Source organism: Oryx dammah, unplaced genomic scaffold, assembly GCF_014754425.2.
Source record: "Oryx dammah isolate SB20612 unplaced genomic scaffold, SCBI_Odam_1.1 HiC_scaffold_17, whole genome shotgun sequence".
Classification (NCBI taxonomy): Eukaryota; Metazoa; Chordata; class Mammalia; order Artiodactyla; family Bovidae; genus Oryx; species Oryx dammah.
Genome location: NW_024070201.1, coordinates 51,941,835 through 51,962,439, shown reverse-complemented (window position 1 = coordinate 51,962,439; position 20,605 = coordinate 51,941,835). Strand labels below are relative to the sequence as shown.

At 41.6% G+C, this 20,605-nt stretch overlaps 1 protein-coding gene across 7 annotated transcripts in view; it reads left to right on the top strand.

Annotated features, from left to right (window-relative positions):
- The window catches only part of XRRA1 (X-ray radiation resistance associated 1), a 74,083-nt gene that overhangs the window by 24,175 nt on the left and 29,303 nt on the right, over nucleotides 1–20,605 (top strand). For 3 of the 7 annotated variants that reach the window (XM_040258808.1, XM_040258809.1, XM_040258807.1), the window contains exons 8-10: nucleotides 5,307–5,440; nucleotides 15,762–15,890; nucleotides 16,644–16,861. In XM_040258808.1, the coding sequence (XP_040114742.1) occupies nucleotides 5,307–5,440; nucleotides 15,762–15,890; nucleotides 16,644–16,861 (481 nt within the window). Of the gene's footprint in view, nucleotides 1–5,306; nucleotides 5,441–15,761; nucleotides 15,891–16,643; nucleotides 16,862–20,605 lie in introns of those variants that run through there. The other 4 variants (XM_040258810.1, XM_040258812.1, XM_040258813.1 and 1 more) reach the window with 3 other exon arrangements.

Sequence of the window (20,605 nt, the reverse complement as noted above, 5' to 3'; positions counted from 1 at the left end):
TTAAGAGTTACATGCCAAAGTTTGAAGGTGTTTTAACCACCTGGGATGGTGATCTTCCTGAAGTGGATTATACGTCCTTGTATTTTTCAAGCATGCTATGCTGAATGTAATGGTACCTTTTCTCCACGGTTTCCAGTCATATTGAGGCTCACAGTGCTTTACTATGATTTCTGACGGGAGTAGTTCTCATACTTAGCCAGTAAGTGAAGTTCTTGAAAGTCCAATAAAACGAGAGACAGAGAGAGAAAATTTACAACAACTCATGCAGCTTGTGCTAGGTTAAAAAAACATGTTATACCAGAGTTTATTATAGACAGAGGGAAACAGGCTCCAGAAGCTCTAGAGATATAGGGAGCCACTTTTTTACCCACAGACCTGGGAGCTTCTTACAGGTTTCCATTAATTTGTTATTTTGCTTTTAAAAAAGTAGTTATTGAGCTCCTGTGTGTTGTACATTGTTCAGAGACTCCTACATTCCTTACCCCAACCATTTTACACTCCTACTTCAAGTGCCTGTGGGCCCACAGGGAGGGGACGTGACTACAGGCACTGACCCTACAGCTGACTTACTGGTTGATCATTAATTGCCTTTTTAGAGGCCCTGCCTCATAGTGTGATTGCAACTGATGAAGATTATTTATCCAGCAGACCAATCCTATCCAACGGAATTTGTTTACGTAAGAGAACAAAGTCAAGATTCAGAATGTAAATGGGAAGAGGAAATCTCCTGCTCAGTTATTTATTCCCCCTCTCTCTATGGTTTGCGAGGGCTCTCTAAGAAAAAGGATAAACCTGTCAGATATCCTGAATTTGCAGCCAATAGCAGTGAACACTTTAATGTGTAATGAAATTTGATGTGACTCAGCAGATGCAACATCCAAGTTAGGAGTCTTCTCTCCTTGTTTGCCAGAAGGGCTGTCACCCAGAGTAGAACTCTTCAGGAGTCAGTTTAGAAAAACAGCTTTGTCATGATTTGATTCTCTGTACACAAGTCTGAAAAAGAGTCAGCTGGAGAACTGCCTTAAAAGTCAGGACACCTTATTTGTAGTCTTGGTCCACCACTGCTTTTCCCTAACCTCCTTGGCCAAATAACTTACCCTCTTGATGGAACTTATGTCTCCCCCTCTGTAAATTCTGGGCCAGCTGTGAAATTCTTTGCCCTGCAAGTTCTAAGACTGTTCATTTCTTTGAACTGTCCTTACTTCCGTAGAAAGCAGATTTGGATCCAACATTAAATAGCCCAAACAGCCAGAGCAAGGGTAAGCAAACTTTTTCTGTAAGAGGCCAGTGACTGTTTTAGGCTGTGCAGCCCCTAGGGTTGTAACTAGTCATAACTGTCATAACTAGTCCACTCAGCTGTTGTAGAAGGAAAGCAGCCGTAGACAATATATAAGCAAATGGGCAGAGCTGTGTTCTCATAAAACTTTATGATGCTGAAATTTGAATTTTATTTAATTCTCATACAATGTTATATTATTGTGTTTTATTCCCCCAACCATTCAAAAACATACAAAGCGTTCTTAGCTCACAGGCCATACGAAACAGACAGCAGGCTGGATTTGGCTTACAGGCCTTCGTTTGCCAATTTCTGAGCTAGAACACTGATGGAACAGCTCAGTATGGTTGGAATGCAGTGAGACACAGTAGAATATGGTGGTAGATGAGCCCAGGAGGAAACAGAAGAGACTGTAGAGAGCCTTGGAAGCCTTTTTAAGAACTCTGACCCTTATCCTATGGATAGTAGGGATCCACTGAAGTATTTGGAGCTGAAGAGTAATAGGGTCCAAACTATATTTTAAAAAAACCACTGTGGCATGGCTGTTGTATAAAGAATGGATCGGAAGGAACATATGTGAGAAGTATTAAGGAGATAGAATCCATAGGCTTTGTTGACTGTCCACGTATGTGTATGGAGGAGAGAATTATCCCCATCTTTATCTGTTTACCCAAGCCAGATTTCTAGGTGTTCCTTCTTGAAATCTTCTCTCTCTGCCCCTTCCAAGTGGGATAGCCCATTTGTGTGAATTCTCATTGGAATTTGCTGATGGTGGTATGAACTTGGCAGTGCTTTGGTGCTGGGCATCTTTCATGGCCTGTGCAGTCCAATCAACCCCACTCTATACCATGGGCTCTAGTCATACCCAAACCATTTGCAGATCTCAGAATAAGCAAGGCTGCCTTCTGCCTCCTGACTTCTTTACATGCCACTTGCTGTGCTGTATGTCTTTCTGTCCTTACCAATTTCAGTTCAGTTCAGTCGCTCAGTCGTGTCCGACTCTTTGCGAACCCATGGACTGCAGCATGCCAGGCCTCCCTGTCCATCACCAACTCCTGGAGCTTGCTCAAACTCATGTCCATCGAGTTGGCGATGCCATGCCACCATCTTATCCTCTGTTGTCTCCTTCTCCTCCTGCCTTCAATCTTTCCCAGCATCAGGGTCTTTTCCAGTGAGTCAGTTCTTTGCATCAGGTTAATACAGTCAATACTTTGCAAAGTATTGGAGTTTCAGCATCAACATCAGTCCTTCCAATGAATATTCAGAACTGATTTCCCTTAGGATTGACTGGTTTGATCTCCTTGCAGTTCAAGGGATTCTCAAGAGTCTTCTCCAACACCACAGTTCAAAAGCATGAGTTCTTCAGCACTCAACTTTTTTTTTAGTCCAACTCTCACATCGATACATGACTATTGGAAGAACCATAGCTTTGACTAAACAGACCTTTGTTGGCAAAGTAATGTCTCTGCTTTTTAATACGCTATCTAGGTTGGTCATAACTTTTCTTCCAAGGAGCAAGCGTCTTTTAATTTCATGGCTGCTGTCACCATCTGCAGTGATTTTGGAGCCCCCCAAAACAAAGTCTGTCACTGTTTCCATTGTGTTCCCATCTATTTGCCATTAAGTGATGGGGCTGGATGCCATGACCTTAGTTTTTTGAATGTTGAGTTTTAAGTCAGCTTTTTCACTCTCCGCTTTCACTTTCATCAAGGGGCTCTTTAGTTCTTCTTCGCTTTCTGCCGTATGGGTGGTATCATCTGTGTATCTGAGGTTATTGATATTTCTCCCTGGAATCTTGATTACAGCTTGTGCTTCATCCAGCCTGGCAACTTGTAACATGATGTACTCTGCATATAAGTTAAATAAGCAGGGTGACAATACACAGCCTTGATGTACTCCTTTCCCTATTTGGAACCAGTCGATTGTTCCATGTCCAGTTCTAACTGTTGCTTCTTGACCTGCATACAGATTTTTCAGGAGGCAGGTCAGATGGTCTTGTATTCCCATCTCTTGAAGAATTTTCCACAGTTTGTTGTGATCCACACAGTCAAAGACTTTGACGTAGTCAATAAAGCAGAAATAGATGTTTTTCTGGAACTCTCTTGCTTTTTTGATGATTCAACAATTTGGTGAATACCAGCTAGTCTCTGAGGACAGCTTAAGTGTTACCTGCTGTGTGAAGCCCATCTGGAGCCCCTGGTAGAGGTCAAACATCTATGCTAGTAGCATTGCTACTTAACAGACACACATTATGTATCTAGCTGCCCGACTAGGCTGTGAGCTCACACAGGGAATGGATTGGTTCACAGTAAGCCTTCAATATACAGGCCTTGAATGAAGGGAGGTGATGACCTTGAATGAAGGGAGGTAATGACCATGACAGGCATCATTAAGCATTTACTGTGTTCCAAGCTCTATGCTAAAGGCTTTACCTACACAATTTCTCATAAAAATCCATTGTTATTTCTACTTTATAGATAAGGAAACTCAGCTTAAGTAATTTGTCCAATATCACAGTTAGTCGGGACTTAAAGCCAGGTCTACGAGGGGTATCAGTTAATTACTGCAGTGGAATCAAACCAAACCCAGCCCTCCTCTGACAGTGACCTACAGTCAGTTGTGTTTATGTGCGATTGACTGTGTTTCACTGAAGTGGTAGACTAGAAACCTTGCCCCTGCACCAGCTGTGTAAGATGCTGAAACTGGCCCCATTCAGTAGGGGTGTGTGTGGGTGGATGTGTTAGCAAGTACTGCTTGACACACAACAGGCCAGTAAATCAAGAGACAAGTTGTTGGGGCACCAAATAGTGAATTTATTCAGAAAGCCAGCAAACTGAGAAGATGGTGAAGTAATGTCCCAAAGAGCCATCTTGCCTGAGTTAGAATTCAGGCTTCTTTTCTACGAAAAGAGGAAGGAGTAAAGTCAAACATTTCCTGGTTTAGTCAGCCTCCTGATGGGAAGTGTTAATTTCTTCCTCCTCTTCAGGAGTTTTCCTGTGAGCTAAACAGAGGAATTTTAGCTTATGGCTCATTACCTGGGAGGCAGGATTCCCAGAGATGGGCCATTACATATAATTTAATTTTATAGGCAACATTCCTTTAGTGATTACCAGGTAATAAAATAAAAAAGGTTCATCCCTATTACAGAGAGGGAGGGAAGGGAGCAAAGAACTAAAGTAGGTGTCTGGAGAGGCTCTTCTGGAAAGAAAGACTGGAGTGATACCATGTATCATAATTGCCTTTGTGTTTGCATAGAGAAACTCAGTTTCCTGGCTGGCCCCCTAACCCAAGTCGACTATATCATGAATCTCAGGGGCTAGTTAGAATGAGCTTTGTGTTGAGGTGACAGTTTGGGTCATTGTCCTCATAAGCCAGTTCATTTCAGCTGCTTATTTTATGTGTACCTACTGTGCCAGGGCCTATGCTAGATTACAGTGACAAGGCGCTTCACCTCAGAGAGTTTATAGCCTAGCCTACCGCTGTGCACCAGGACCTGCTCGCTTGGCACATCCATGTACCAAAATCTCTAGTCCTCAGCTTTATATCCCGTTATCACAGTTACCTGGCTGCCTATAAGAAATACCCTGGAAGCAGTCTAGATAAAGCACTCAAAGTCAGAGGAGGGAGAGAGTCCATCTGGCTGGGAATGAAAAAAGCTTTCAGAAGGAGGGAGCTTTTGAACTGGCCTTTTAGGGCTTGGATTTTGATACATAGAAAGAGGGCATTCCTGAGTGAAAAGCTCAAGCAAAGATCTCTGGATGGGGTGGGGCAAGGAATAGGGAGGGAGTCACTTTGGCTAGCACCACGGGATAAGCAAAAGCTTGCAGTATGGGAGCAAAGGCTGGCAAATTGGTTGGGAAGTAACTCTTTTAGACCTTGAATGTTAATCCAGAGAGTCAGGAGGGTTTTAATCTGTGGTTGATGGACCCCCTGGAAAGTTAAAAAAAAGTAGCCACCTCCCACCTCACGTATGAGCATGATTGTCACAAGGAGTGCTTCTGTTTCTCTGTCTTCTATCTTTGCACCATAGTTCCTGGACCTTTCCTTCAACAGCCTGACAGCGGAGGCCATCTGTGACCTGGGGATTCTGCCACACCTCCGTGTCCTGCTCCTCACAGGCAATGGCCTCACCTCTCTGCCACCCAGTTTGGCTGTTGCAGAGCAGTAAGTCTCAGAGTACAAGTATCCAAAGAAACAGTCCAAAGCAGTTCTAAAGGGCTGTAAGGACAGACTGTGAATTGTTCAAAGCCGGGAGAATGCCACCTACTAAAGCTCCCAGTAAAGGTACCAGTAGAAGCAAAACCCCAAGAGTTGGGGAGGCCTCAGCTAGGGAGTCCACACCCCTCCCCAATAGGGAGTGACACGGGTGTCTGTACATCACTGTCGTTTCCTCTGATTGCTCATTCGTAAGCTGTGGCTACTCCTCTTGCCAGATTATTCCCCTTCATGAACCCTCTAAATAAGCTTTGCATATTTCCATTCTGCACATTTGCTGAGTCTGTGCCTTCTGGCCAGAATGTACTGGCCCTTTCTCTCTTAATAATAGTAATACATGTGTAATGCTTACTATGTGTCAGATACTATTCTGACACTCTTCAGTTCAGTTCAGTTCAGTCACTCAGTTGTGTCCGACTCTTTGCGACCCCATGAATCACAGCACGCCAGGCCTCCCTGTCCATCACCATCTCCCGGAGTTCACTCAGATTCACGTCCATCGAGTCAGTGATGCCATCCAGCCATCTCACCCTCTGTCGTCCCCTTCTCCTCCTGCCCCCAATCCCTCCCAGCATCAGAGTCTTTTCCAATGAGTCAACTCTTCGCATGAGGTGGCCAAAGTACTGGAGTTTCAGCTTCAGCATCATTCCTTCCAAAGAAATCCCAGGGTTGATCTCCTTCAGAATGGACTGGTTGGATCTCCTTGCAGTCCAAGGGACTCTCAAGAGTCTTCTCCAACACCACAGTTCAAAAGCATCAATTCTTCAGTGCTCAGCCTTCTTCACAGTCCAACTCTCACATCCATACATAACTACTGGAAAAACCATAGCTTTGACTAGACACTCTTAATATATACTAACTAATTTAATCCTCACAACCCTATGAGGTAAGTGCCCTATTATCATCACCCTCATTTTATAGATGAGGAAATTGAGGCACAGGTAAATTAAATAACTCAACCAGAGTTACAAAGCCAAGTCGCAGAGGCAGAATTTGAACCAAGTCCATCTGACTCCAGAGAGCAGGCTTATGACCATTACTTTCTCTTCTTATGTTGCTTCTGTACATATTCCAAGGGCTACTTCAGACTGTCCTCTTTCCCTATCAGAAGCCTTTCTATCTTAAGGCTTAAGAGCTTTCTATCCTAAGGCTTTCTATCTTAAGGCAACATTAAGTACATTCACACTGTTGGGCAACCATCACAATCATCCCACTCCAGAACTCTGTTCACCTTGCAGAAATTCCGTCAACTTTGACTAATGGACATGAAGCTTTTAAGAGGAATATCAGATAATTCTTTGGATTCCAAAGATATTCCTTTTTGCCCTCAAGGTAGAGCAGCAATCATACTTACTTCTGATAATTGGTATCAGTCACCTAGCCAATATAATAAACCCCTCTTTCCCTGCCTGTTGGTTCAGTGGAATAAAGAACCCAAGAGGCCAGCAGTAAACTTAACTTCCAATTAAGTCGAACTATTTTTGTAGCCCCTGAAAAGTATTCCTCCCAAGGAAACTCAGAGCTCTAACTTAGGAACTCAGAGCTGCAGGAATTAGAAGCAAATTGTAAGAGGAGCTGCTTTCATTTTCATTCATTCATTCCTAGGCCCTTATGATCCAGTATGAGAAAAATAGAATCAGTTTTAGTTGCTGGTTTATGTGACACTCCATCCTGTAAGTCAGCATCCAACCTCACAGTGGGTAGTCTCCTAGCTAGTGGAATAAATAAGTTGTCAGAAGACTGTTTTACAATTCTGTTAGGTCAGCTATTCCTGTGTGATGGAGTACATGGCAAAAAATTAAAGTCCATGTCCTTGAGTCCATTATTGTACTTCTTTGCAATGAAATGTGTTCCATGGTTAAAAACAATGTTATGTGTACTATTTAAATAATGAATAAGACGTTCTGTAAATCCACAGATTGTGATGCTTGGCAGAACACTGTGGTTAGGCAGGGAAAATCCATGTCTCAAATACATACATATTTCAGTAAGAAAAAAAAATCACGGCTCCTTTTATGAAAGTAAACGTCCACTCTAGTCATCCTTCTACTGGATGGTTGGCTAATCCTCCTAGAAATGGTGCCATGTTAGCAACTCAGCATTAGCCTCTGTTATTGGCAGGTTGGGTGTTCAACAGGACTGGTAGCCAAATGAACTTTGTGGAGGGGCAGTATGTAGCCTTCTTCCCTGCTGCCAAGACCATTTTGCAAGTAGCAGCGTCAGAATCTAACTGACATTCATGGAATGGGTCATCTTGTTCACCTGATCATTGAGAGTCTTCTCTGAAGTGTATGGATAGTCTTTGCGAGAATTCACACGAGATACAAATAATTCTCATCCTATTCATTCTGAGAGGTCCATTCACATAATTCTCCCTCAGTCCTCCCTGTCAGCAGTTTTACATTATGGTTTCCAAGCTTTGACTCATCAGCTAAACCACTGCCCATGAATCAGCACAGACCTGCACTTTTGGCTATCTCACCAACCAAGGAAAATGAACAGTCAGATCTATTGTTCTGGGTTTTTTCTCTTGGGAGGATTTCTCCTCCCCTGTCTTTCAGAGCCACCTTTGTATGGAGCTATAATCCTGCAACAGTCTGGTTTTGGTTAGTATCAGCATATCATGCAAAACCATTTGTAAATCCAGTTGCATATTGTTTTCCTGCACCCAGTGGTCATAGAACATTAGTTATGGGTTGACGGAGAAGAAACAGTACAGCAGGAGTAGGCATCATAGAAATCTAAGCAATGTTAATTCATTCAACTTTCCAGATTTGCTTGAGCTGATCTCCAGTGTTATTTTCATGTGCTGAGAGAGTTCTGAACATTCAGGTCATGATGCACAGCTTAGGAAATGTGGTCACTTTAGTGTCCCATGGTCAGGTGTCCAGTCTCTACCAACATGCAGAAGTAAGCTAGAAGCTGTTTTTCAAAAGGAAAATAGTTACATGAAGAATAGAGCATAACTTTGCTCAAAATATGATTCTGTAATTGATGCCTTACAAAGGCTCTATTGATAGAATGAGTGACCATTCACTCTATTTATCATCCAAACCAGAAACATCGTTGAGAGGGAAAAGCATCACTATTAATTATATGGTGATAACAGGTGAAAATTCAAACTGTCTTGAAAACCAGCATATATGGTAACCCTATCTATACAGCCTTAGACAGAACACAGTTGGACCTGCTAAGTCATAACACCCAATACCCTTGGTAAATGACATAATGCCCAGAGAGCAACTTGCATGGCAATTGGACCTGTTGCAGAGCCTTGCCTTGCTCTTCCCACACAAAACTAGCAGCCTCAGTAAATGGATCAGAACAGCACAAATGTTTTATGTGTGGCTGCCCAAATAAATTTTAAAAAGCCAACAAAGCTTTGTAACTTTTTCTTAGTAGAACGCAGTGAAAGAAGTCTTTCACATTGGAGGTATATTCCAACATGCTCCAGATACTTGGACATCAAGAACATTAATCACGGTGTCAGTTTCTTGAATTTTTGTAAGGTCTACCTCCATCCTGTGGCACAATCCATACTGATGCATCTAAAGTATTTTAATTTCCTGCCCTTTAGCTGCAGTCAACATAGTGTTCTGTGGAATACCAAAATAATCAAGATTTCCATGGATTAGGTTATGATAGAGCTAAAGAGTTAAGGTAGCCCCCAGGGAAGAGAACAAAGGTATACTGCTGTCCCTGTCAGGTGAAAGCAGACTGCTTCTGGTGGTTCTTGTTCATTAATAAAGAGAAAGTAACATCTGGAACATCCTTAGCTATATCACAAGTGCTAGGGGCTGTGTTGATGTGCTATAGTAAGAAGAGTTCAAATACGGAACAGTGGCTGAAATTGGAATCACCATGTGATTGAATAATTTACAGTCATTTTTTGAGACCTGTCTTCTGCACAAGTCAAATAAACAGGATAAACAGGGATGTTATAGGACTCATCATCCTTCTACCTTTCCAGTCTTTAGTGTTTGCAGTAATCTCTGCAGTTACCTCAGAGATGTAGAATTATCTTTGATTTACTGTTTTGGAAGCAAAATTCCTAGGGCTTCAGTTTGGCCCTTCCTATTATAATAGGCCTCATGTTATTGGTCAGTAAAAAAAGTGTGGTTATTTTGTCAGTGGCTTAGTGCATCTTTTCTAATGATGTAAGAACTGGGGAGATAAACACAAAGTAGGTTTGTGAGTTTACCAGGTCCCTTCACAGGCTAAATTTCCATTCTTCCTTTGAATCGTCACACTTGCCTACTTTTGGTATGGACCACCATGCCTTTCATACCCCACACTTAGCACCAATTTGCAGATATTTTCTAGTTATGTTTGAAAGCGTTCATTAGCATTCTCTATATTGTTGGAAATGTTCTATATCTGCATTGTCCAGTATGGTAGCCACTAGTCGTGTTGAGCACTTGAAATGTGGTTAGTGTGACTGAGGAGCTGAATATTTCATTTTATTAAAGTTTGATTAGTTTTAATTTAAATGTAGATAGTCAGGAACTGAATGAGAAACCATGACTCCCCCTGTGGGCAACTCAAATCACTTTTTTTCCTCACCAGATCTAGAGTTCTTTTGGCTATATAGGTCACCAATAACTCCAAATCAGCTTAATTCATTCACAGAAATTGAAGTTGTTTGAAGCTAGTTTTCAGTCCCTGCAAGGATCACAGTTTTCTAGTTCACACTTCTTCTTTGGATTTAGTCTTCCATTGCCCTAACTTAAAACAGGAGCAGTTGATTGGGGCTCCCTTTCTATGACATACTCTGGACCCCAGTTTTTGGCCTCCTGGACTAGCAAGGTTGTCAGAATCTCTGCTTAGCTTCTCAGCCACTTCTGGAGTCAGCAGAGAGCCCTAGGCGAAAAGTGGCCCCAAATGTTACATGATTCCCTTCAAGTTTTCTCCTTCTTCCAAATCTTGGAGCCCTAAGTTTTCACAGCTTATTAGTTCCCAGATGCCCTAAAGAAGATTGTCTTACATATATATATATATATATATATGTATGTGTATATAGTCTGGATTTTATAGTTTATACTTGGGAGAGAGTTGGCTCATGGTATTTAGTCTGCAGGACCATAAGCCTTTCCATTTATTTTGGCCAGGTGCCTAGGTGCCTGGTATGGAACCATTTTAAACTAAATAAACTAGCTGGCTATTTTATGAACCACTCCAATGATACAAATATCAGCTGGAGTTTTTCAGGAAGACAAGCTTGCCCTCTGCCTTCCCCTTCTCTGTTCACTCCAAGGTAGTTTTCCCTTGGTTTGGGGATGAGAGGAATGGGCTTAGTTCTGGTTCTGAGGGTACCTTTCTTCAGGATCCCAGATTCAAGTGAGGATCTCCAATTATATGCCCCACCTTCTCTTTCAATAATATCAGCAAATATCCTTATGGCAAAAGTAGCTTTTTATGCTCGGTTTCTATCTCTCGAGTTTTACTTTTAATTTTTTTTAAGATTTTTTTTTAACGTGGGCCATTTTAAAAATCTTTATTGAACTTGTTACAGTATTGCTCCCGTTGTTTCTTTTGGTTTTCTGGCTAAAAGGCCTATGCGATCTTAGCTCCCTAACCAGAGATGAAACCTGCACCCCCTGCATTGGAAGGTGAAATCTTAACACTGGACTTCCAGGGAAATTCCTGTCTCTGGAGTTTTAGATTTTGGCACAGTACTTTACTGTCTTTGCATCTCTTACATCTTTTTATTTTTTTTTTAATTTTGTATTGGAATATAGTTGATTTACAATGTTGTGTTCATTTCAGGTATACAGCAAAGTTAATCTGTTATACATATACATATATCTGCTCTTTCTTAGATTCTTTTCCCATATAGGTCATTATAGAGTACTGAGTAGAGAGTTCGCTGTGCTATACTGTAGGTCCTTATTAGTTAATCTGTTTTATACATAATAGTGTGTATGTCAGTCCCAATCTCCCAATTTATCCCTCCCTCCTCCTTTCCTCCCTGGTAACCATAAGTTTGTTTTCTCCATCTGTGACTCTTGTTTCTGTTTCATAAATAAGTTCATTTGTACCATTTTTTTAGATTCCACATATAAGCAATATCACATAAGATTTATCCTTCTCTGACTTACTTCACTCATTATGACAATCTTTAGGTCCATCTATGTTGTTGCAAATGGCACTATTTCATTCTTTTTTATGGCTGAGTAATACTCTATTGTGGAGAAGGCAATGGCACCCCATTCCAGTATCTTGCCTCGAAAATCCCATAGATGGAAGAGCCTGGTAGGCTACAGTCGTGAAGAGTCAGACGTCACTGAACGACTTCACTTTCACATTTCACTTTCATGCATTGGAGAAGGAAATGGCAACCCACTCCAGTATTCTTGCCTGGAGAATCCCAGGGACAGGGGAGCCTGGTGGGCTGCCGTCTATGGGGTCGCACAGAGTCGGACACGACTGATGGTGACTTAGCAGCAGCGGCAGCAATACTCTATTGTGTATGTATATATATATACCACATCTTCTTTATCCATTCCTCTTTGATGGACGTTTAGGTTGCTTCCATGTCCTGACTATTGTACATAGTGCGGCAGTGAACATTGGGGTGCATGTATCTTTTCAAAGTATGGTCCCTCTAGATATATGCCCAGGAGTGGGATTGCTGGATCATGCAGTAGGTCTAAATGATAGGTTTTTAAAAATATATATATCTATGTACTTTATTCATCATTCTAGCTGTTTCTAGTGGAAACTCTTATTACATAAAGTAAGACAAGTCTTCACCACCCTGTACTTGCTATTTCTTTACATATAAGAAAGAGAGAATAAATATACTCCTGCTTACATCAGAGAATCAACTGAAATATTTATGCTTTGAAAGCAGTGCAGCTTCAGACAAGTATTATTGTCATTTTCTTCCCACACATCTGTCTACACTTAGTATGCTCTGTCGAGTCTCCTTTTCTGCTAATCTCTTAAATCTTGGTCCCCCATTGTCCACTCTCAACCCACTGTTTTTCGTGATCTTTATAGTCTTAGTGTTCTCATCCCTTCCCAAGTCTTAAGTTATTTCTCTACTTCACTTTTGTCATCTGAACTATACACCCATGTATCCTACCTACTGTATCAAACTCATCAGACACATGCCCATGCCAGCATCTCCTCCTCCTGTTTCCCTGGCCTCATTGATGGGCACTGCTCTTCATCTGCTGTGCAGCTGTCCAGGCTAGAAACATGGTCATCAGCCTGAATTCTTTCTTCCTCACCTCTCACAACCAAATAGGCCCAGAGATGCTTGAGACCAACTAGAAACCACGCAACAAGCAAAGCAACAGCAACACCAGAACCAGAGCCCAGGGCTCCTGATCCCCACTCCCATGCTTTTTCTAATATGGTACTCGAATTCCCATTCCTGAATAGAACCCAACCACCGGGGCAGACTCTTACCTTCTAAGCAATTCCATTAAAGCTACCAGATTTTAAATGGTATCACTTCCCTTTGCCAAGAGAAGGTATAATAAAAATAGCACTACAGCTGGAAATCTTGGTTTCTTCATTACTGACGGACTCCTGCCACTTCAAAGAACTCTTCTCCCAAAACTGCTGTGGGAAGGGCTCAGCAAGAGAGTCTGATGCTTTCCTGTGAAGCTTTGCATCTTGTCTTCCTCACCTACCTATTGCTGGCCCCCGTATTTCAAGGCATGTGTTTTAGAGAGAAAATGAAACTCCTCTATATTATAATTGGAGCTGAACTTTGAAAAGGCAAAGTAGTGTGACTTTTCACAAGAGACAGGTCAGAGCTAGCTTTTTTATTATGGAGCTTAAGAGGAATTTTTTGAAGTCTTACTTCTTAGCTGTTTCATATTTCACTGGAGTAAAATAAAGATTGGCCAATTAACTACAGATCAACAGAGCTTCTGTGCACCATCCTATAATTGCTTTCAGGTAGATTAAAAATTCACTGTGTGAAAGTTGGTCCTTTCAGGAAGAGGAAGAGAATGATCTGTGACCCTGAAAAATACCAGGAGCTAAAGGCTTCCTTCCCGCTCTGTTGAGTGTCTCTGGTCTTTGGATTTCAAGCCTCTTGCCCCTCACCTTGCCAGGGCTCTTTTGGAAACAGTATCTGACCCCTTCCTCTTTTTAGTCAGAATTATCATGGTTATAATCTACAGAAATCCATCACTATTAGAGTAACAAAAAAGGAAGAATTTACTCTAAAAACAACGAGGCGTCTAACACTCAGGCCTGGGGTCATGCTAAATATCAGTCCTGAGCATTGTGGAGCACCCTAGAAGTTCTGTCTGTCAGCTCTCAGACCTACTCCTCTCAGTGACTCACCCCATTTGTCCACAGGTGCATGCCTGTGTTTCTCTGAGCCCCGTGTTGAGGCACATGACCAGCCAGAGCTCCTAAAAATACTACAGCTGCAGCCACAAAACAATGATTTGTCTTCCTGTTCCTCTCCTTCTCTCACAGTTCTTAAGAAGATAGCAAATTCTCTCTCCTTTTTTTCCTTTGGCCATGCCTCATGGCTTGATGGGATTTTAGTTCCCCAACTAGGGATTGAACCCAGGCCCTCAGCAGTGAAAGCCAGTGGTCCTAACCACTGGACCAACAGGGAGTTCTCTCCTTCTCCGTCTTCATGGTTTAGCTTAAGCATTGCCTTCCCTGGGCTCGCCCCACCTGAGTGGGTGACTCCCATCAAGTTTTGTGCCTGCCTCTGCTCTAGTATTGGTCTCACTGTGTGCTGAGCATCTGTTTCCTCCACGAGACTATAAGAACTTTGAGAGGGGAATGTGTTCTTTTTCTCTTTGTATTCCCTGTGCCTGGCTCCACAAATATGTGTAAAAGAATTCTTGAGTGTGAATAAATGAATGAGTGCACAACTGGCTGTGTGCTGTCTTTAAATTCACCTTTAAAATATTGCTGCCTTTAGGTGAACTGTTAACAGTCCTTTTGGGCTTTTGAACTCACTGTCTACCTTTGTCAGCGTCTCTCTCACCCAGCCAGCAGCTACCCTTCCACTTCCCTACCCTTTAATTCACATAGGGCTTGAAGATGTGATGTGAGAGGTGGGCGCTGTAGTGGAAAGGGCCTGGGGTTTGGAATCGAATTGGAGCTCTACCACTTTCTGACTATGAGATTTTGGGCAAGTGACTCTTAAGTTTGAATTTCTTCATCTGAAAAGGAGAGCGATCACGCCTGTCCTTCCCAGTGCTCCTCTGAGATGACATATATAAAACTACACAATGTCAGGAATGCAGTAGGCTCAGAAGAAAGGCTACTTTCCAGTCCTCTTATTGTAGGTCTGTGATTCACATATGTGTATGTGTGTGTGTGACCAGGTATCCCTATGTGTTTGTTTTTGTGTATAGAGAGGATGAGGTTAGAGGGAGCCATGAAAACACAATGTGAGTCATCTATCTCTCATGTGCTTAGAAATAATTACCTAAGCCTCATCCACATGGTGATACAAATGAGGTCACGTTGATGGTAGTACCTAAAATACCACCACTTCCTACCCCACGTGTGATTCAGGACCTCAGCCTGTTAAATCCCACTCTCAAGTGTTTCTGAAAATCCTCAGAATTTGAATTTAAGAAAAGACTTCTCAGTTCCATACTGATGTGTGCACTCTACAAAGGCATTTAGAGGAGAGCCTCACCGCGGCCAGGAATGGGGCCCTTCTTGTCTTACCTTACCCCACTTGGCCTCTGCCAGGGTCATTATCTCCAAGTGCTTCTGTGGTTACCAGTTGTTGGGGTGACACAACATACTTGGGAGTCTTCCCTGACTCCAAATTGTGCAGTGTTCTTCCTATAGAATGTTTCCCCTAATTTTGCCACCCTGGTATCTTCCATGAACATTACTAATGCCTCTCCATCCTGCCCCAACTTGGTCTCGCTGAGTCCATCAGTGGATATATGCAACCTTTCTCCATACGCAAGATTGGATGTGTGAGTGGGGTTTGGGGAAGGGGGTCAGTTGGAGAGGGGATTCCACTTTCTGGTACCTCTGTCTGCAAAAACCATTCTTGGGCACTAGAGAAATTTCCAAGGTGGTTAGGCTCCTTTATTTTGGTGGGAGGGGACCACACCACACAGCATGTGGGATCTTGGTTCTGAACCAGGGATTGAACCCATGTCCCCTTGCTTCAGAAGGCTGGAATCTTAACCACTAGACCATGAGAGAAATCCCCTCGTTAGGCCTCTTGATTGATTCCCTATCCTCCGTTTCTTCCTGGGAATGATGGAGCTTGTCCCATGCCCTTGATCATGACCCTAGGTCTTTGTGCACACAGGGAGGCGTCTGTCACCTCGCTGACCACCAAGAGGTACATCCTGAGGTTCCCAGCGCTGGAGACACTGATGCTGGATGACAACAAACTCTCCAACCCCAACTGTTTTGTCAGCCTGGCCGGGCTCAAGAGGTAAAGCTAAAAGCCTCTCTCTGCAGTGCCCTCTGTAACCCCCAAGCTTGCTCACACCTTGAGTACTGCTCTGGAAGCCAAAATGCCTGGCTTTAAATCCTAGTTCCTCCACTTATCTCAGCTGTGCGGCCGTGGGTAAGTCATCTCCCCTCTGAGCTTTAGCTTGAGCCAAAAAAGTGCGCATTAGTAAAGATATTTCTGATCACATGATTGGTTTAGAAGCAGCAAAGAAGAGATTAGGATGAGATGTTATCAGAAATGAGATCCTAACCCTAAGAGAGGAGATGGAATAAAAGAAAAAAGACTGAGAATCAGATAAGTTAAACTCTTGAGTTCCATCTATAGAAAGCCTTCTATACATCCAGAGATTCCACCAACATAGAACCCATAATTGTGGAGGCCTGACTATATTTGGTTAAAGCAATAAAATGCTGGCCTTTAAATGATTAAGTTTTAGATCTCTGGAAATTTTACTTGGGGTTCAAATGCTGTTTACTGAACACTACTTTGTGCCACATTATTTACATATTTTGTCATTTAATCCTCACAAGAACCTCAAAAGGTTAATAAATGCTACCCCCATTTTAGAGGTAGGGATATTGAGACCCAGAGAGGGTAAGTCATTGGCTCAAGGTCACAGAGGAGGAGTAAGTGTTCAAGACTGATTCCATGTTCATTCCCTAAAGTTGCTTGGTAAATGTCCCTGAGGTATCATTACTGCTGTGATTCTGTATTCACTTTCCTTAATTGAAGACTGAAGAAGTTAAGCCTGGACCAAAACAAGATTTTCCGGATCCCGTACCTACAGCAGGTTCAGCTCCGAAATGGGTCTGGAGATTGGGTTGGAGGCAGGGGGAGTCCCCGGAAACAGCCCCAATCCATGCTGCAGCCCAAGTCGTGGATATATGAGGCCTCAGATGACCAGCCGGATTATACTATACTGCCCATGAAAAAGGATGTTGACCGGACAGGTTAGTGATACCCCTTGTTAAAGAGACTCTTGACCCATGTTGTGAATAAGCGTCTAAGAATTGATTCTGAAAGTCTGTGGCTCCCTGGGGAGCTCCTGCTTCTCAGCTGCTGGGTCTGGGGAGATTGTGGTCTCACATGAAATATTTTAGTAACTTCCTACCTGTTCTATCAGTCAAGATGTTTTTACAACCCAGGTATAAGTGGATTTTTTTGTTTTTAATCTCAAATAGTAAGAGGCTAGAAGTAAGGCTTTCCAGTGATGGTTAATTCTGGGGTGCATTGGCATTCTCAAGGGACTTGGGCTCCTTCCATCCTCTCTTCTCCATCCTGGGCCTGCTTGCTTGTCCTTCCTTGCTTGTCCATTTGCATGTCTTCTTCGGAGAGAAATCTATTCATATCCTCTTGATTGTTTATTTTTTTGCTATTGAGTTTTGAGTTTTTAAAAAATTAATTTTTGGATAGAAGTCCCTTGTCCAGATACAGTAATTAAAAATATTTTCTTTCCTTCATTAGGTTGTATTTTCATTTTGTTCATGGTTCCCTTTGCTGTGCAGAAGCTTTTTAGTTTGAGGTGTACAGCAGAGTAATTTAGTTATACATTTATATGTATATGTTTATATTTTTTCAATTCTTTTCCACCGTCATTTATTACAAGACTTTGAAAATAGTTCCCTGTACTATACAGTAAATCCTTGTTGTTTATCTATTTTATATATAGTGGTATGCATCTGTTGATTCCATACTCTGATTATGCTTCCTCTTTTTCCCCTTTGGTAACCATAAGTTTGTTTTCCATGTGAGTTTTTCTGTTTCATAAATAAGTTCATTTGTACTATTTTTTAAGTTCTACATATAAATGGTATCATATGATATCTGTCTTTCTCTGTATGACTTAACTTAGTGTGATAATCTCGAGGTCCATGCATGTTGCCGCAAATGGTATTATTTCACTCTTTTATATGGCTGAGTAATATTCCATTGTGTGTGTATCACATCTTCTTTATCCATTCATCTATTGATCGACACTTAGGTTGCTTCCGTGTATTGGCTGTCATATATAGTGCTGCTCTGAACATTGTGGGGTTACATGTTTCATTTGAAATTAGTGTTTTCATCTTTTCTGGGTATATGCCCAGGAGTAGGGTTGCTGAATCATATGGTAACTCTATTTTTAGTTTTTTAAACAACCTCCATACTGTCTTCCATAGCAGCTTCATCAATTTACATTGCCACTGACAGTGTATACGGGTTCCCTTTTCTCCACACCTGCTCCTACATTTATTATTTGTAGACTTTTAGTTGATCGTCCTTCTGATCTGTGTGAGATGATACTTCATTGTAGTTTTGATTTGCATTTGTCCAGTGATTAGCAATGTTGAGCATCTTTTCATGTGCCTGTTGGCCATTTGTATGTCTTCTTTGGAGAAATGAAGGAATGTTCTAGTTCTGTAAAAAATGTCACGGGTAAATTGATTGCATTAAACTGTAGATTACTTTGGATAGTGTGGCCATTTTAATAATGTTAATTCTTCCAATCCAATCTATGGTATATTTTACTATTTCTTTAAATCATCTTCATTTCCTTTATCAGTGTTTTACAGTTCTCAATATATGTCTTTCACCTCCTTGGTCAGGTTTATTCCTAAGTATTTTATTCTTTTTGGTTTCAATTTTAAAAGGAATTTTTTTTTTACTTTCTTATATTTCTTTGTTAGTGTAAAGAACTACAAGTAGTTTCTGTATGTTAATTGTTTTTAAATTTTTATTTATTTATTTATGGCTGTGCTAGGTCTTCATTGCTGTGTGAGCTTTTCTCTAGTTTTGGCAAGCAGGGGCCATTCTCTAGTTGTGGTGCACAGGCTCTCACTGCAGTGACTTCTCTTGTTGCAGAACATGGGCTCTAGGGTGCTCAGGCTTCAGAAGTTGTGGCACCTGGGCTCAATAATTGAGGCTCCCAGACTCTAGAGCACAGGCTCAATAGCTGTGGTGAATGGGCTTAGTTGCTCTGCGGCATATGGGAGCTTTCCGGATCAGGATCAAACCTGTGTCTCCTGCATTGGCAGGTGGAATTTTTACCACTGAGCCACCAGGGAAGCCCTCTATGTGTTAAATCTTGTATCCTGCTCCCTTGCTGAACTCATTTATCAACTCTAGTAGTTTTGTGTGGAGTCTTTAGGGTTATATATATATATATAGTATAATGTTATCTGCATATATGACAATTTTACCTCTTCCCTTTCAGTTTAGATACCTTGTATTTCTTTTTCTTGTCTGATTGCTGTGGCTAGGACTTCCAATACCATGTTGAATAGAAGGGGTAAGAGTGAGAGTCCTTGTCTTGTTCTAGATTTTAGCTGAAAAGCTTTCAGCTTTTCACAGTTGAGTATTATGTTGGCTGTAGTTTGTCATAAATAGCTTTAATTATGTTGAGATATGTTCTCTCTGTACCCACTTTGGCAAGAGTTTTTTTTTTTTTATCATGAATGAATGTTGAATTTTATCAAATGCTTTTTCTGCATCTGTTGAGGTGATCTTGTGGTTACTGTCATTTCTTCATGTATCACATTGATTTGAGTCCCCACATCTGTTCTCTATGTCTGCATCTCTATTACTGCCCTGCAAATAGAATCATCAGTAATACTTTTCTATATTTTATATATATGTGTGTGTGTTAATATGTGATATTTGTTTTTCTCTTTCTGACTTACTTTATTTTTTGTAACAGGCTCTGTGTTCATCCACCTCACTAGAACTGAGTCAAATTTGTTCCTTTTTATGGCTGAGTAATATTCCATTGTATATATGTACTACAACTGTTTTATCCATTCATCTGTTGATGGACCTGTAGGTTGCTTCTATGTCCTGGCTATTGTAAATAGTGCAGAAGACATCGGGTGTGTGTGTTTGTTTTAGTCGTTAAGTCATATCTGACTCTTTGCAACCCCATGGACTGTAGCTTGTCAGACTTCTTTGTCCATAGAATTTCCCAGGCAAAGCATACAGGAGTGGGTTGACATTTCCTTCTTCTGGGGATCTTCCCAACCCAGGGATTGAACCCGAATCTCCTTTGGTCCAATTCTTTACCACTGGCAGGTGGATTCTTTACCACTGAGCCAACTGGAAAGCCCCGAACATTGGGATATATGTGTCTTTTTCAATTATGGTTTTCTCAGGGTCTTTGCTGGGTCTTCATGGCTGCATGTGGGCTCTTCTCTAGTTGTGGGCTTCTTACTGTGGTAGCTTCTCGTGTTGCAGAGTGCGGGCTCGCTAGTTGTGGCACACAGGCTTAGTTGCTCCACGGCATGTGGGATCCTCCCAGACCAGGGACTGAACTGGTGTCCCCTGTGTTGCAAGGTGGATTCTTAACCACCGGACCACCAGAGAAGCCCAGCACTTTAATCGTTAGTCTTTAGAAAGTTTCCCTTGCCCTATTTTACTTTTTCTCCTTCATTCTTAATCCCCCCTACCATTTCCCATTTTCATGTAAGTATCTGTTTTTGTGCTGAGTATATTTTCCTGGATATATCTTTGTAAAATATATTAGTTTGTGTGTAATGTGTTTTTAGTTTACATAATGGTAATATGCTGTTGAGCCCATTCTGTTACTTAATTTTCTTTCCACTCAGCACTCTTTTTAAGGTTTTTCTTACTGCTATATGCCCATCCAGTTCTTCCTTTTATCTAATACACAGTATTCCACACTGTGGTCTAACCACACTTTATTCATCTATTCCCTTGCTAAT